At 45.3% G+C, this 18,134-nt stretch overlaps 2 protein-coding genes across 3 annotated transcripts; both read left to right on the top strand.

The window, feature by feature from the left end:
• Positions 1-3,616: 3,616 nt before the first annotated feature.
• Positions 3,617-4,690, top strand: LOC101765072 (BTB/POZ and MATH domain-containing protein 1). The gene has a single exon (XM_012846736.1). The coding sequence runs from the start codon at positions 3,617-3,619 to the stop codon at positions 4,688-4,690; it is 1,074 nt and encodes a 357-aa protein (XP_012702190.1).
• Positions 4,691-13,241: 8,551 nt separating this feature from the next.
• Positions 13,242-17,886, top strand: LOC101763560 (protein NRT1/ PTR FAMILY 4.3). 2 transcript variants are annotated; one of them, XM_012846669.3, is made up of 6 exons: positions 13,242-13,535; positions 13,636-13,836; positions 13,960-14,177; positions 15,961-16,407; positions 16,530-16,657; positions 16,773-17,655. In XM_012846669.3, the coding sequence occupies exons 2-6, from the start codon at positions 13,707-13,709 to the stop codon at positions 17,653-17,655; spliced, it is 1,806 nt and encodes a 601-aa protein (XP_012702123.1). In that variant the 5' UTR covers positions 13,242-13,535; positions 13,636-13,706. The 2 variants fall into 2 exon arrangements, with proteins under 2 accessions (XP_012702123.1, XP_004972535.1); XM_004972478.3 differs by having other exon boundaries at positions 13,248-13,836; positions 16,773-17,886.
• Positions 17,887-18,134: the final 248 nt, after the last annotated feature.

Raw genomic sequence — 18,134 nt, 5'->3', positions numbered from 1 at the left:
CACAAAAGAATGTGTAAAGAGATTCACCATACGCGGCTGAACTGTATCTGCCCTTTATCGTTTCAAAAAAAGTACTTGCTTTGCCCAATTTCGTCAGCACTTAGGGAATGAAAGGGCAACACAGTATGAAAACTTTAATATTCATAACTGCACTCAGTTTATTTATGGGTTTCTCAAAGCTGCAGCAATTTGTTGCTTAAAGATTTCAATCTAGTTGGAGCTTATTACTTTTCTATGATTGATATTACTGTACAATGAGCCTCCTCATCGTTCTGTTATTCTTTTTTTTAACAAGACATTATTTATTGTTGCAAAGTTATTATTTAGTGGATTGCCAAAGTTATGGATCCTTGTGTTATATCAATTTACTTTTTAGTACCATTGCTAAGGTTTAAGTTATATATATGACAGGCAGCCATTAGAATTTTTTGTATCGTAGTAAGAGCATCTCTAGCCGTCCCCAATAAATATTTTTCAATATCTACGGGATATCCCAGTATCCATTTTATTATTGTTGGGCGAGTTACTTTTGCAGTATCATGCCAATAATCTTATCCCAACCCAACTACTATATTGGGAGAGTCACAACTTCTCCTTTATTTAGTGAGAGTTGGGGGGAATTATTTGTTTATCCCATAGTTATTGGGAAAAGGAAAAAGTAAAGGGAGTTTGCTGGATTATTTTTTATTTCACTAACGCCTCCAATATGATAGTTGGATTACGGAATGGGGTTCTGCTGGAGATGGAGATGCTCTAATCTACTGCTTGGTAGTACCATGTATATGATAGATGATCCCCTGCTCTAGTGAATTTTCAATCCATGCTTTGACTAAATATAAAAAAATATATGCCTGGGTCACCTTTATTTTTAATGTCTTGATTTAAATACTTTAAGAATATTAACAGTTATTGTTTCTGTGAGTAGTCATATTTTAAAGAACAGTTATATCAACATACATGGACTATTTTATGGGAAACATAGAAAAAACGAATACGCATTCATCTAAAAATAACTATATTCTTTAAAAAGGATTGGAGAGGCAAAGATCGAAAGGTAAAAAATATCAAGCTTTAACTGTTGCCGCAGTCTTCTGCCAGCAAACCCCTCTAACCAGCTACGCGAACAATGCAAACAGTGAATAGTAGTACAAAATAGGGGGCAACTCAGGTAGAAATGGTTGTAGTATACATTACTGCAAAGATTTAAGCAAAAAATTCTAGTGTAACAGTGTGAACTATTTATATTTTTGTTACTTTGTGCCATTGCAAGGGAAAACTTTATTTCTTCCATCTTGCAAACCTAATTGAATTTGTTCATAAAGCCATGCAAAGATGTAATCTGTAATTCATAAGTGTTGAGCTTGTGCCTATATCTTTCATCACGAGGTATGTGGTTTGTTTATGTTTGCGGATGACATAGCATACGTGGTCTGTATTCTTGCAACTAAGACATGTCATTTCATCATGTGCATTCATGTCATGAGCATATGCATTTGAGCAAGGTCAGTGAGAAAGTCTTATAGCTATTTCGGAGTGCACTTCAGCAAGGTTTGAGAGAACAATCCTGCGCGGTAACAGCAAGGAGCCCGTCTGATGACCTTGCATATCCCAGCTCGGTGTCCCATTACGAAGCATATCTAGACCATATCTTTCTAGTACAATAAATTCCTCATATTTCCTTCCAGACATCTATTCCTGGTATATTTTTTCATTAATATTCATATCTAGATCATATCTTTCTGGTACACTTTTCTCTCAGTAGATATGCATTTATTATATTGTCTTCTATATATAAATGCTTTATGGGTTGCATTAATTCGCTGCTAATATATTCTTCAATCTGAAAAATTGATACTAATGACTTGGATGATTTATAGTTCCACACCAAGGTTTATCTAGAGTGCCAATTTTATATGCCGGTGTCACATTCGGAATATATATACAATAATATATCTATTTACACACTTATTCTACAAGATTCTCTCTTATCATGAGTGTTGTAATAATCTGTTAGATCTTATTTGCACACTTCAAAGATTGTTTACATTAATATGATATAAGTATGTAAGTAGATACACTATGTGGCGTAAGATAAGAAACTCGAAAGCCGGACACCTTGAGCTACCCATACAATCGTGCCTGCCAGTCACACATGTATGCAGATATTTTATTTTGATCGCCGGATTCATTCATCTGTACTACTGATATCTTTTTTCAGATATATATTTTCTTGACTGATATGCATTTATTGGCTACTATATATTATTCTTTAATTAGGTGCATTTGTTGGTTGGTAGTATATGTTGTATCTATCAAATTTGGTTCTCACAGACGTTGATCATAATGACTGCAGATTTAAAATTCCTCAGGGATATTTGCTTGGAATTCCAATTTATATGCCCCATCACAATAGATGTACTCAGAATCTTGATACAATACATTTACATGCTTACAACAAAATGTGTTAATCCCAAAAACCTGCCCAAAACATTCACTGCTACAAAACTGATCTCAGATAAAAAGATAAAACCCTCAAGTAAGAAGATGCCAGATGAGGGACTTAGTGTATCATCTAGGTAGAGGTTGTGATATGTAGATTGGTGCATAAAGTGGTAATCTTTCTTTATGCTGGGACATGCGCCCAATTCAAGTATAATAGCTCATGGCACGAGCTTGATGGCCCATGTCATATTTTTTCTTTGTTTCCTTTCTATATCTAGCGGAGCAAAACACCTACCTATCGTACATAGAGTCTCTCCCCAGATCTTGATGTGACCCAAACAAAAGGAGGTGGATGTAGGAAGTGGTATCTCCCGATAAGGATGTGTTAAGAGCCCATATCCCCCATGCCGCGTTATCTATCGTCTAGCCACACTAAATAAAGAAAAACCGCAGCCCTCTTGTCTTCCTCCGTCTCCCCCCATCGCTTTCCTCTAAATACCCCTTCCCGCTACCAGCAAACGCCTCACTGGTATCATCTCTGACGCTTGCGAGGACCGCCTCTTTGCTCCCCCTCCACCATCCTCTCCTTCCCTACTCCAGACCCTTCGAATCCGAGATCCCCCCCCACCCCTCCAGATCCAGCAGTGCCACCATTGCTGCATCCGCCACAAGACGACCACCACCAATTGAAACGAATCCCCGACCCTCCCCAACCAGCTTCCTCCACTACTGCCGCCGCCTCGCCATCTCGCCCACATCCCACAACCACCGCCAGTTTGGCTGCATCACTGGCCATCCCTTTAGACCCGACATCCACTGATCTCCTATGCAATCGGAAACCCTGAAACCCTAACCCAACCTAAACCTATCCAGCTCGGCGGATTCTTTGTTGGAGAAGTGCTCACTAGGGGGTAAGAGGTCGCCAGAGTGGATCGATTTGTTACCTCTGTGTTTTTTTTTTCCTTTTCTGGCTCCCAATCTTTCCTCTCCTTTCTAATATATTCCAGATCAGGAGAAGTAAATCGACATTCCTCTTTCAGCTGCCGCTCCTAATCACCTTCAGTGGTTCCCTTCTAAGGTTCGGCAGTCCACACTCCTCCTGAGCGAAACCCCTGTTTACATGTCATCTGATCGCTTTCCCCACGACACGTTCTTACGGATCTTGGCTGAAGGGATGACGACGACCAAATCCACGGAGACGGCATCGCGGTCCACCGCGACGGTGGAGAAGGGTACCCATGTCTTTGAAATCGTCGGGTACAGTCTTGAGAAGGGATTCAGCGCCGGTCACTTGGTCCGGTCTGGTACTTTTACTGTCGGCGGCTTTGACTGGGCCCTCAGCTTCTACCCCGACGGAGGCGATGAGGCTTCCGGAAGTTCCCCTTGGATAATTCTTGAGCTTGTGAGCAATGGAGCCGAGGCTCGTGCGCAGTGTGGCGTCGGATTGCTGAAACAGCCTTCCGGGTTGCTGGGCTGTGGGTGGAGAATGAGACACCCAAGGACGTTTAACTCCAGTGACAGCAGCCGCTTTGCACCGTTCAGGTTGAAGAGTGAGGCGGAGTTGAAAGCATCAGGATTCTTAGTTGGCGATTGCCTGAAGATGAAGTGCACCCTCATGGTCGTCAAAGGATCACAGTTATCTGAGATCAAGGAGGACTCTGAAATTGAAGTGCCACCGTCCGATATCACCAAGCATTTTGGCACCCTGTTAGAGGACAAGGTGGGAGCAGATGTCACATTCAGTGTTGGAGGGGAGACCGTCACAGCGCACAAGATTGTGCTCGCAGCACGGTCACCTGTCTTCAAGGCTGAGCTCTACGGCCCGATGAGCGAGACAAGGACAAGCTGTGTAACCATCCAAGATATGCAGCCTGCAGTGTTCAGGGCAATGCTGCATTTCGTGTATACAGATTCATTGCCGCGTATGGATGATCTCAAGGGAGGCGATTGCAGTGAGATGATCCGTCATTTACTGGTGGCTTCTTGTAGATATGCCCTCGACAGGTTGAAGATGATTTGCCAAAACATCCTTGCCAAGAATCTTGACGCAGAGACTGTCGTAACAACACTGGCTTTAGCAGATCAGCATGATTGCGAGAGGCTTAAGAAGGTTTGCATTGAGTTTATCACCTCGCCGAATGAGATGGATGCTGTGCTGGCAACCCAAGGTTACGCAAGTCTCAAAAGAACCTGCCCTTCTGTCTTAGTTGAGGTTCTGGAGAAAACAAGTCGTCTTCGCAGAAGTTAGGCAAGCGTCTTATCCTTTCGTCAGTGTACCAATAGTGATATCAATATGTGTCAGTGTCATATTGTAATGGTCTCACACCTGGTGTAATGAACTGTCCATGAGAACAACAACAATTCAGTTCGCTTTACCTTGTTGGAACATAGTGTCTTAGCAATATATGTGATGCTACATGAAGTCAAATGTTTTTTTCTATCAGACCTGGAATGTAAATCTCCATAAATCATTTCACCCTCCGCTTATGAGCACATAGTTCTTGTATGTTTTTTTTTGTTATTTTCATATGTTATGATTCTTATTTTAGAAAATAATTCCCAATTAAATACAATCAAGGAGATGGGAATGAACCTTTCGTCCACGGCCTCAGTACCGGTTGCATTTTAGCCCGGTACTAATAAGAGTATTAGTACCAGACCTAATGGATAGGTCCCGAGATGGCCTTCGTGATACCCTTTAGTACTGGGTGGAGCCCTCCCATCCGCCGGCACCCCCCTCCTCTCTCTCTTAGACTCCAGCAGCTTCTTATGTCTCTCCCGTGAGTCTTCTTATCCTCACAGTTCCTCTCTCTCCCTCTCCCGTGAGTCTTCTTATCCTCACACTTCCTCTCTCTCCCGTTCGTCTCTTCTCTATCTCTCTCAATCTTCTCTCTCACTCTCACACTCTTGAGCTCTCCTCTGCCTCTCGAGCTCGCGGCGGCGGCGACGACGGGTGGGTGGGTGGGAGCCGGCGGAGGCGGGGGTCAGGCGGAGGTGGAGGCAGAGGGGGCCGGGCGGCGGAGGAGGGCGGTGGGGCCGGGCGGCTGACGGGTGGAGGGGTCAGGCGGAGGCAGGTGGAGGGCGGCGGGGTTCGGCAGGGTCCGGCGGGAGGGGAGGAGGAGCAAGGCCGGGGGGATTTCATTTTTTAATTTTTTAATAGCCCTTAGTACCGAACTACCAGTACTAAAAGCCCCCTTAGTACTAAAGGCCCTCTGGTACTAAAGGCCCCCTTTATTTCAACCGGTACTAAAGGCCCCCTTTAGTATCGAACTAGCAGTACCGGTTGCGAAACCGGTACTAAAGGGGATTCCCAACCGGTACTAAACGTGGTTGGATTCCCCAGCAGTGCTAGCACAACGTATTACACCGTTACTTACAATCTTGCATGGAGAGGCTTATATTGCAAACTTGCTAATTTTTTAAGAATATTAGTGCCATGAAAACTATCTAATGAAATTAAACACTTAATAGAATTTTTTTTCTCAAACGTACATTTTTCATTAAGATAGAGGAAAACGTACAGTGACACCGGACAAGGCCTAATCCATGTACAGAACACAATATACACACCACAAGAATTAGATTACATGCGCGCCACAGAAACTTTATATGCACGACATAAAAAATGCCCCAACCTAAACAGCAAGGGCAGCAATCTGACAAGGAACTCCTGGAGTTTAGAAGTTCCAGACATTCCCCACAAACTACAATTTTCATCAATTGTTGTCTGAAGCAGTTCCGAAATGCTTGGCCTAGCGCATTTTCAAGTAAACAAGAATTCCTGTGCTTCCAGACTTCCCAGGCTATCAAGAAGGTTAGAGAATTCAGCCCTTTACGCATATCCTTAATTTTTTAAGCAATGAGTATTTTTTTCCAAATTTCTATGATAAATCTTCTGCTGCTTATGCATCCTTCTCGAGCTTGAATCGTGGAATAGACTAATTTTGGGGATTTGTACTTCTGTGACCGAAAAATATTGAGCTTAACACATATGTGTGTTTCGATCTAGATAAATCCTCACTACTAGAAAAACCACCTCTTGTACCAGTTAGAAACCCCTCTTGTACCGGTTAGAAACCTCTCTCTAGTACCGGTTCCATAACTGGTACTAAGCAATCGGTACCAGAGGGGATCTTTCTAGTATCGGGTGAGATTATCAGTACTAGAGGAGTTAAAAAATTAAAAAGAAAAAAGAAAATCCCCCCACCCCGCCGCTAGCCCTGCCACCCAGCCCCGCTGGCAGCCCCTCCTCCTCCACCCCCGGCCCGCTGCCCCTCCTCTTCTTCCACCCCTCCACCAGCCCCCACCGCTGGCCCCACCACCACGCCCTCCTCTACCGCCTCCTCCGCCATCCTGCCGCCGCCGCACGCCTATCCGCGCCGCCACCACCTGAGGGAGAGGGAGAGGGAGGCGGGCGGGCTGAGGGAGGAAGGGAGAGGGAGGCGGGCTGAGAGAGGAAGGGAGAGGGAGGGAGAGGCGCTGGGGAAGGAGCTCAGGCGCTAAGGACCGGGAGGAAGGTGAAGGGGAAGGAGGTGCTGGGAGGAAGGAGCTCAGGCGCTAAGGACCGGGAGAAGGGTGAGGGGGAAGGAGACACTGGGAGGAGATAAGGTCGTGGAAATAAAAAAATCTGCGGCCGGGCGGATGGTGGGGAGGCCGTATCCTAAATTTGGATCCGGTACTAATGCTACCTTTAGTGCTGGTCCAAAAATAACCGGTACTAAGACTAGGGATGAAAGGTCATTTTTCTAGTAGTGTGTAACCCAAAGTCCATACCTAGTTTATTGATTTTAGCCCAGTTAACGAGTGGCAAGTCTTTCCATTTGTTTTACAGAAATAAGAAGGGCTTCAACAGCTGATTTGGCCATCTCAAGCTAGCAGAACTTAAGCACTCCTCACACTACTGAGTTCACGGATGTGGTGTAAACTTTACCCATGAAGCTTCAAACATTGACAAGTAAATGCTACCCTGTGTTACCTCCAAAGGTGCTAACAAATACGTACCATCTTTTAGTTCATTGGACAGATAATGGAATAAGTGTTCAATATTTTTCATAGAACTGAAAATTCATGTGTCAAAATGTGGAACAGTGGAGCATTCCCCTGTACTGAACAATGTGAAAGAGTAAAAAACAAATCTTAGTATTTATGAACTTGAGAACATAACAATAAACTGTAGTTGATAATTTGTAAACGTTATATGTCTTGGGGTCAAAACCTACTCTACCTGGCAGATTAGAATGAACACCATAACTCAGTCTTATTGTCATGCACAGCCTATCTTATGTCTTAAGAAACAAACGTAAAGTTTGTGCAGTATTCAGTTATTCAGTCATCCCAGTAACTCAGTGATTCGGTACTTGGAGAGTTAATACCACTGAACTGCATGGTATAATCTGCCTGGCTACTGCAAACAATGAATGGTATAGCTGGAGTTGGAGACCATGTTAGATATTAAGTGTCTACTAATAGTTCAAATTTGTTTCGATGTCCAGGGATTTTCAGTGATGTATTACTGAATAGATGTTTATCAATCGTTCTGCTATCTTTACCATGAGAAACAGAGTATGATCTCCATATTGGCTTAAATGATTACTGAAGGCACACCACCTAACTTCTGATAGTGGGACCCCCTCGCTGTGGTCAAATTAAGGATCCCTCCTGTTTTATCATCATTTTTCCCTTTTGCTTATTAGCAGCTGCCCTCGTAACAAAGCTCCCCAGTGAACTTAGCACAAAAGGCACACCACCTTTTGCTTTTTAGCATATCCAAGAGTTTGGAATCATCAATCCTCTCGAGGAACAGGTACACCACCTCCCTCCCACTCTCTATGCCCTTAGATCCAAGGGGTTAGCTAAAACCATAATATCTGTTATTCAATGATCAGGCTACCGATCACCATAAGCTTCACCTATTCATGGGATCTGCAACGAAGCAGCCAGCACGCAGTTCACCACGCAAACAGTTGCGGTGCTACTGTTCATGGCGTGAACAGTAGCCGCTGTACTGTTCATCTTAGGAACAGTACCCGCGTGGCTGCAGACAAGAAGGGCAACACCATCATCGACACGGAGAATCGACATGCTGCATCATCAACCTCCGCATCCGACACCCAGGTCAGCCTTAAAATAATTGCATATATATCTCAAGATTCTAATAAGTGGGATCTGCATATGTATCTCAAGATCCTAATAAGTGGGATCGGATCAAGAGAGAAGTGGATGCATATGTATCTCAAGATCCTAATAAGTGGGATCGGATCAAGAGAGAAGTGGATGAACTATTCTTCATGATTATCAACATGAGAAGAAACAAGAGGCATCCACTACAGCCGCATCTACAACCACATCATCAACATCTTCTCCCTCGACGACACCTACATCAACAGCTGTGATCTCATCTGCTACACCTACATCGATCAACGTCATCGCCAGCATCAGCTACACCAACATTGGCTATCAAGCCAAACGCATCTACTACGGCTTGTTGCATCACTTCATCAGAAAAGGCGTCTGATCTAGAGGAGCTGCCCACCAACGCTCCATCGGCAAGGACCACGACACCATCACTCTGCATCGACAAAAACGGGTTCCCTAGCCGAGTTGGTTAGTGGAACCGAGTGGCACTCCTCAGTTCCTGGGTTCGACTCCCCGTGGGAGCGAATTTCAGGCTGGGGTTAAAAAAAACCTCCTCGTCTATCCCACACCAAAGCATGCTGCAAGGCCCGGCCTAGGCTCACGCGGGCGTAGGTGCCGCCATGTAAGGGTGGGGTAGGGGTTCGGGAGTTTTCTAGGCCTGCGTGAGAAGGTCTTTCTTCTTAAGCCAAAGCTCGAGGGGCCGTCATACCTCCCGCAGGACTAGTTTTTAGCACTCTGCATCGATAAAAACGGGGTTGTCAACAGCATGACGACCGCCAGCTCCTCCTTTGGGCTGAACATCCTCAGCACGGCCACATCTACAACAACAACGTCGCCAACGCCCTCTTCCCCATGCGCGACTACAAAAACGGCGGTGAGTTCCACTACGACGTGCTGCGCCACCACATCCACGTCGGCAACCTCTCCTACCGTGGACGCCTCCATCAAGACGCCATCTGCCGACGCTGCACCTTCAACACACTAATTCTTATTGGTCGATGGCAATTTACTGTTTGTCCTCGTCGGGGCATACGTGTACACAAGATCAAAGCTAGCGTCCGTAGACGTGGTCGATGATTGCAGACGCAATGACTGACGTCCTGGGAGGATGGTTTGTACGATCTTGACATGACAGAGAGAGAGAGAGGACCACTGCCTGGCTCCGTCTTCCAGGAGACACCGGGACCAGGAGGGCACCCGGACCCGGCCCCTCGATCGGCATCTTCCTAGGCTCACCTCGTACTGCGAGATCTCAGACCCGTTGCCACCACCAATAGACTTTCTTTGGAAGCAAGAAAACTCCAATCACTATGTGCTCGCCGTCTTCAACTCAGGATTCCTGGACTCGCCTGCAGAGTAGCATGTGTTATTTTCCTGATAATGCAGTTTATTTTACCTTAACTATGTAGAAACCATAATCTTTTTTTTCTAAAAAAAGAAATTTTAAAGGGCCTGTTCCAGAACATTGCACCCAACATAATCAAGCCTCCGGTGTATAACCTAAAAGCTCTCAAAAGGCCAAACCTAGGTGAAAATATGGTTAAGCGCCAAGCCTCCTAAAAAGTGCCCAATCTAGTCCAATGTTTAAAAATTTTAATGAAGAGGTCATTTGACCTATGAAGAAAAATTATATATTTCAGGTGTAGGAAGATAATAAAAAGATCAGACGACCATATTGGCGATTGCACTTAAAAAGTTCCCAACCTAGTCCAATGTTTAAAAATTTTAATGAAGAGGTCATTTGACCTATGAAGAAAAATCATATATTTCAGGTGTATGAAGATAATAAAAGATCAGACGACTATATTGGCGATTGCACTAAGGTCCTGCTCCAGCTAGATCTTGTCTGCATTGGTCCTTCATCAATTGCAAATAGGCTGCTTTTGCTTGAGCCATACTGGCATGCCAGATTGTGCCCATGAGTCACTTTTGCTGTTTTGGTTGGCCCACGTCAGACCATTTTAGCTCGTGGAAGCTAACCTGTTGTAGAAGATATTCAAATTTAGAAAACAAGGAGCACAGAGATATTCCTTTTTGTTGGGAAATGCAAGAACGTGTAATTAACTATGCACCAAAAGTATACCAATCAACATATACATATATACTCCCTCAGTTCTTAAATATATGATGCTATTGACTTTTTACTTTAACTTTAACCACCAATATCTATTGAATAACTTAGTTAACTAAAGTAAAATGTGTATCATTATGTTTATTATCAAATGTACTTTAGATTTAACTTGTATGTTTATCTATTTGAAAAACTTTTTTAGAAAAGATGAATAGTCAAACGAATGAAAAAAAATTAATAGCGTTGTATATTTAAGAATGGAGGGAGCATAGAGAGAGACTGTCAGTTCCGATTACAAAATGCATGTCAGACTGTCAGGGACCTCTATTGACCAATTATCAGTACAAAATCCCAATGCTCTCAGAATTAAAAAATTCCAGTATGAAAGTGAATTTTTTTTTATTAAGCGTCTGAACATGTGCAACCGGAGCCCTTCGCGAAACCATGATCAACGTTCATACGTCGTCGTTAATATTGCAAGAAATTTTTGCTCTCTTTTTTTTTTGCCGGGGGAATTCTTCATTTGTAAATGTTAAAATGCCCAAGATGTGTGTATCTTTTTTGACCAATACACAGAGAAACAATTATTTTATCCAAGCAAACCCCATTTAAAATAATAATTATTACTACCTCAGTCCTTAAATATAAGGCATTTAGGACGAGCTAGTTAGTTCTTGTCCTAAACGTGATATTGAGGACGTAGGGAGTATTATTTAACAAGCCCTCTAAATCTTTTAATTGACGAAATGCAGGTCAGAGAACAATGTTTTTTCTAGTTTGTCAGTTACAAATCCCAATTAATGCACTAAAAATTGAACAATTCCAATGTGGCCTTCAGAGTTCAGAAAGAGAGGAGGGAAGGCCAGAAAGACATTTAAATGGTAGCTGAACTTTTGTAGCTGATGTGATTTGCACTCCTGTGAGAAGTCAACCACATCACATGCTGCGTCGATCGGCTCCTTATCCATGGGCAGGCTGCTGCCTGCTGACCCTGAGCTGCTGAGCAAAGCTTGCTCGCTCATCCAAAATGCAGTTGTTGTATTTGATAAGTCTATTGAATGCTCCTTCTTGCCCTACTAATAACTGAATTTGGACGCTACAAAAGTCTTAGGCTTTGTTTAGTTCCCAATTTGGGAGTGGCAAAATTGGCATTTTGCCATAAATGCGCAACTGTAGCATTTTGTTTGTATTTGTGAAATATTGTCCAAATATTGACTAATTAGGCTTAAAAGATTCGTCTCGCAAAGTACAACAAAACTGTGCAATTAGTTTTTGATTTCGTCTACATTTAGTATTCCATGCATGTACCGCAAGTTTGATATGATAGATAATCTTCTTTTTGCATAGTGCCAAAGTTGGGAATTTGGGAGTAACTAAACATGGCCTTAAGTTAGTTCATTAAAACAATGCTGTCACATTGGTGGATTCTTATCGGATTTAGCCGCTTTCATTTCTTTAAATAGGAACAACCATTATTTAAAACGCCAATTGGCCAAAAGAGAGGAGTTTGATTCCCTAGGGCCACAGCTCCAAACAGACAGATCCGTGAGGCGTATGAGCAGCTGTGGATCGGAGCTTGGAGTTTCGCTAAGCGATCTTGTTTGCGTTTTATACTAAAGAATAGAACCCTAAACCACTTTGTGCTAGCCCATAAACTCCAGGACTATTATTAACATGGAGCAAGAAGCTACTGAACTCTCAGGAAAGCTCCTAACAAAACAAGAGTGAATAGAATAATACTCTACTCACTAAAAATTTGAAGCTAGTTTGAAGTACGTTTCGTTGATGGTTCAGTAATTAAACTACTGAACGTTCTAGAAATTTTCTAACAATGTTAAGAATCTATGTTTTTTCACAAAATAAACAAAAAATTCAATAGCGGATATTTAGGAAAAAGTATATCATACTCTCTAAAGTCTTTAAGTAACTATCATTTTAGACAGCGACGAGGCACAGTGATTTTTTTAGAATAAGTAGGAGAGCTACGTAATGTTTGCATTAAGATGAAAAAATCTGTTTACAACGTGGACTAAACAGGCAAACACGCATGAGTTTTCAGTTACATTTAGGTGCTTATGCGAATAGCTTAAATTAGTATTACTCGGACTTCGCGCAGGACTAAAATCGAGGCCGTGTTTAGTTGGGGAATTTGGGAGGTGCCAAATTACTGTTACAGTACTGTAGCACACTGTAGCGTTTCGTTTGTATTTGTGAATTATTGTCCAAATATTGACTAATTAGGCTCAAAAGATTCGTCTCGCAAAGTACAACAAAACTGTGCAATTAGTTTTTAATTTCATCTACATTTAGTACTCCATGCATGTACCGCAAGTTTGATGTGATGGGGAATCTTCTTTTTGCATAGTGTCAAAGTTGGGAGTTGGGAGTAACTAAACATGGCCCGAACTCTGCTTGCTGTTGCTCCCTGTGCTGAAGGCCAACCAAACCCTGCCATGTACTTCGGTCCGGCGCAGCCTGCATCCATTGCTGTCCCTCCTCCAAGGATCGCTCCGACCAGTTGACCTGTTGGGAACTGCTTTTCCCATTGACAAAAAAAGAACTGCAAGTCGGACTGTCAGGGAACACTATGTTCAGCAGTTGGTCAGCACCAAGTTCCGATGCTGTCAGAACTAAACAATTACGGTGTGAAAGCCTGAAAGGGAAGTGTTTTCTTTGGGCGTTCAGAGTTCAGATTTGTGGGGGGGAGCAGAGGCCGCCGGAGAAGACGAACACGCCGCGGCGTGCGTGCCCGACTCTCTGCTGCTACCGGAGACCCGACGACGCTGCGTGCGCACGTGACGTGCGTTCGAACCCGTGCGGCGGCTGGCCGGCCAATGTGTAACTGAGAAGGAACTCAACCGCGCGCACGCCGCCTCGGCTCTTCTTGGTTCTTGCATATACACTATATACTATATTATATATGTCTCTATATATGTAACCCCTGCCAGTGCCAGCTTGCTGACTTGACCACTAAGCTTTGCTTGCAGGCTTGCAGCTTGCCCATCCAGTTCTGCTGGACCGACAAGATAGCTGCTAGTCAACTGCTGCTTGCAGTGAGATGGAGAGAGAGAGAAACCCATCAGCCATGGATGTGGAGAGCTCCCCGCCGGCGACCGCCGTCGACTGCCGCGGCCGCCCCTGCCGCCCGCGCCGGCACGGCGGCATGCGCGCCGCCGTCTTCGTCCTAGGTACGTACGCCGCCGTCTCATCCGCGCACATTGATCGATTTCCCGGCGCTAGCTAGTAGTACTAGAACACGGAAGAAGAAAAGCTCAAGGGGTCCAACAATGGCGTGGGTGTTGCGCATGCAGTGTTCCAGGCGGCGCAGACGATGGCGCTGGCGGCGGTGGGGAGCAACCTGATCACCTTCGTCTTCGGCGAGCTCCACTTCCCGCTGTCGGAGGCGGCCAACGTGGTGACCAACTTCGTCGGCACCGTCTTCATCCTCTCCCCGCTCGGCGGCTTCCTCTCCGACTCCTACGCCGGCTGCTTCTGGACCCTCCTCGCCTTCGGCGCTGTCGAGCTCGCGGTAACCATCTCTCATCTCTGCAATTCATTCACTAAGCCATAGACAAACCAGTAGCTGTTCGGCATTGATTGAACTCTGTCGCCATTGATTGATCGATCCCCCTCTACAAGCTAGCATCTCTTTCACTAAGCTACTAGACAGCAGCTATTCCATCAGCTCGATCGCTTTCAAGGACCATGCAGCCAGCTGGTTCCTTTCTTTCTTTCTTTCTTTCTTTCTCTTTTTTTTCCCCTCCCTCCCTCCATTGTTTTTGACCCGTGACAAGGGAGATGAACTGAACACAAGAACATGGTAGGGTCATGGTCATGGTCTCACCCTCACAGATGAATGGGCCGGAAAGGGCGCCAGTCACCATCACCAGGCATGACCATGACCAAAGCCTGTTACAATTTTTCTTAAAAAAAACTCAAAAGTCACTGATTGCAGCATGCAACGAGCATGGAACCTCCTCTAATCACATGGTAGCGACCTTAACTGCGTACTGTTGGACTCCACACCACACTGTCCAGTTGCAAAAAACAATTGGAGTTCAGCATTTTGGGGGGGGCATTGGATCCCTTTGCTGGCACCAAAGTTCAAAAAAATTTCAACCTGTTCAAACTGTCCGGAGTGGGGATTCCGGACAGGAGCATTGGGATTCACGAGCGCTGTTAGCTGCTGGTCCATGCATGCATATGCATCTGGTGCCCACTGGGAAAAAAGCTTTGTGACCTGTGTGTTTGGTGGCTTTCGATTCATCTGGGAGGGAGGGAGGGAGATGGCACTGAGTTTTCATTGCTGGGGCCGAGGCCCGTATCATTGTGTCGCTGGGGATGAGGCCACTTACTTTTTTTTTCTATCTCTTTTTTTTTTTGCTCCCTCTTTATCGATGGATTTAATCAGACAGCTCTCATGCGGTATATTATTGAGGAGGTTTAATTGCTGGGACCAGATTAATAAAGCTTGTATCATTGAGTCCATCGGGTAGATGCTGAAGTTTATTTCTTATCCTCCGTATTTTTTCATCGATATAATCGGACAGCTCTCCTGCCGTGTTATTGAGAAGTTTTCATTGCTGGGAAAAGCTTGTAGGTTAAGTTGCCTTACTAGGCCAGGGCAAGAAATTTTTTTATCTTTTATTTTTATTTTTCTCACATTAATTTCCTCCTACTTTGTTAAGATAATTAGGCAGTTCTCTTCCTGATTGTTTTTTTTAAAAAAAAAAGCACACATGCTGTCATGCCCTTTTTGCGGCACATTCTATTACAGAGAGTTATGGAGTTACAGGGAGGAGCACCTAAAATGTGCTGTGTAGTGTTGTGACTGAACTATTGGCCGATCCATATCAGTACTTGTCCAACATGGACAAAAGTTAGTGAAGAGAATATTTGCTGCTGGCTACTTCCTCGGACTGTATATAAGTTCATCCAAATAAAAAAAAATTAACTTTTATCAATATTAAATTAGTATAGCACACTATAACTAGTTTTTTTTTTGAAAGGAGTTATTTTGTTTCACTGTGACAACACTTTGACCAACATTTACTCTACTAATACCAGTTTGGTGACACCAAGTTGAATTTTGTTAGTTTCATTTTAAAATAAAATACTTATTTATAAGTATATTTTTATCAACAAAATGGAAATATCAATAGAGCAATTATTCATCAGAGACTTATCCTAACTAAACGAAACACGACTCATATAAAAATGGAATGAGCAAATTATCTATAAATGGTCTGCACCATTTTGATAGCTAGCAATTGACATAGATGCTATACCATGTTTCTTTTTTTTTTTACCAGGGCTTGATATTACTGTCGGTACAAGCTCATCTACCACAGCTAAAGTCGGCGCCGTGCAACATGCTGACCATGGTCGGCAGCTGCGAGCGGGCCCGCGGCTTCAAGGCCACCATCTTCTTCGTGGCGCTCTACCTGGTGGCGCTCGGCAGCGGCTGCGTCATGCCCAACATGACCACGTACGGCGCCGACCAGTTCTCCGGCGGCGGCGCGTTCGAGAAGGACGCCAAGAGGCTCTCCACGTACTTCAACCTCTCCTACTTCGGCTTCTGCGCCGGCGAGCTCGTCGCGCTCACGGCGATGGTGTGGGCGCAGACGCGCTACGGTATGGACGTCGGGTTCGGCCTCGCCGCCGCTGCGTTGGGCGCCGGGCTCATCAGCCTGGTGTCCGGTGTCGTGTTCTACCGGAACAAGCCGCCGCGGGGCAGTATCTTTACTCCGATTGCAAGGGTGGGAACTTGAGAAAATCAGTTAAATTTGATTACTTTATTTATCTATATATGACTATATTTAAAATTTGTTCAGAATTCAGAATATTTGAAATGGTTGCTCAAATGTGCAAAATTCGTCAGGTTTTCGTTGCTGCCTTCACCAAGAGGAAGCAAATCTGCCCTTCTGGCTCCTCCAATCCTGCCAATGGCGGAGCCGGCGATCCGGCGGCGCCCGTCGACGACAACTTCCGTCACGCCAATAAATTCAGGTCAGCTTCTCATGATCTCATCAGCCATTCACATTCAGGCGCCGGTCGGTGTTGGCAGTGACACTTTCAGCGTGTTCAGAGATTGACGGAAAAAAAATTTGGAACTCTGCGACAGGTTCTTGGACAAGGCGTGCATCAGGATCGCGCCGGAGCCTGACACGGAGCCGGAGAGCCCGTGGCGGCTGTGCACGGCGGCGGAGGTGCGGCAGGCGAAGACGCTCCTCGCCGTGATGCCCATCGTAGCGTGCACCGTCGTCTTCAACACCGTGCTGGCGCAGCTGCAGACCTTCTCGGTGCAGCAGGGCAGCATCATGGACACGAGGCTTGCGCCGGGCTCCTCCTCCTTCGCCATCCCGCCGGCGTCGCTGCAGGCGATCCCCTACGCCATGCTCCTGGCGCTCGTCCCGACCTACGAGCTCCTCCTCGTCCCTGTCATGCGGCGGCTCACGGGCACCCGGTCCGGGATCACCCCGCTCCAGCGCATCGGCGTGGGGCTCTGCGTCGTCGCGCTCTCCATGGCCGCCGCCGCGCTCGTCGAGCGCCGCCGCCGGGACGCCTCCGTCTCCGGCGGCGGGAGGCTCTCGGTGCTCTGGCTCGTGCCGCAGTTCCTCGTCTTCGGCGTGTCGGAGCTCTTCACCAACGTGGGGCTCATGGAGTTCTTCTACAAGCAGGCGGCCGCCGGCACGATGCAGGCCTTCTTCATGGCGCTCTTCTACTGCTCCTTCTCCTTCGGCTTCTTCCTCAGCTCCGTCCTCGTCTCGCTGGTGAACAGGGCCACGGCGAGGGGCGGCCGCCGCGGATGGCTCGGCGACAACGACCTCGACAAGGACAGGCTGGACCTCTTCTACTGGGTGCTCGCCGGGCTCAGCGTGCTCAACTTCTTCTGCTACCTGCTCTGCGCGAGGTGGTACAATTCCGGTGCCGGCGGCGACCCTGATGAAGCTTCCTCCGGCGAGGTCGTGTCTGAGGACGACGATGATGGCAAGGGGCTCATCTGAACAAATCAGGAAGGAGCATGATGATACTAAAGTCTAAAACTGATGATGTATATGAGCACGTCCCTCCTTTATTAGAAAGTATACGAGGTTTCCTATATAGAAGAGTAGATATTAGCATCCATACAAAAGTGTGATTGTGATTGTGTGACACCAATGATTTCCCCAGAAATTGGCCAAAGATATCAATTGTGTTGTCTCTTGTTGTTAATGAGCAATTGTTATGTTTGCATATCTGCAAATTGAATCTGTGAATGTTCCGCACAAGGTGACTTACGCATAAGCCTATGTTCCGCAAGGTGACTCACTCAAGATTTAACTTCTTCATGATCTCAAAAAAAAAAAAAAAGTTCTCCACAAAAAGAAAAAGGTAAAATTGCATAGACACCCCATAAGTCACTTCAAGTTTGACATTACCCCATAAGTCATTTTATTGCAAATACCCACCCACCTACTTAATTTTATTGCAAATAACCATCCAG

The sequence above is a fragment of the Setaria italica genome, chromosome VI (genome assembly GCF_000263155.2).
Source record: "Setaria italica strain Yugu1 chromosome VI, Setaria_italica_v2.0, whole genome shotgun sequence".
Taxonomy (NCBI): domain Eukaryota; kingdom Viridiplantae; phylum Streptophyta; class Magnoliopsida; order Poales; family Poaceae; genus Setaria; species Setaria italica.
The sequence above is the reverse complement of the archived record's forward strand: the minus strand, read 5'-3'. Positions and strand labels throughout refer to the sequence as shown.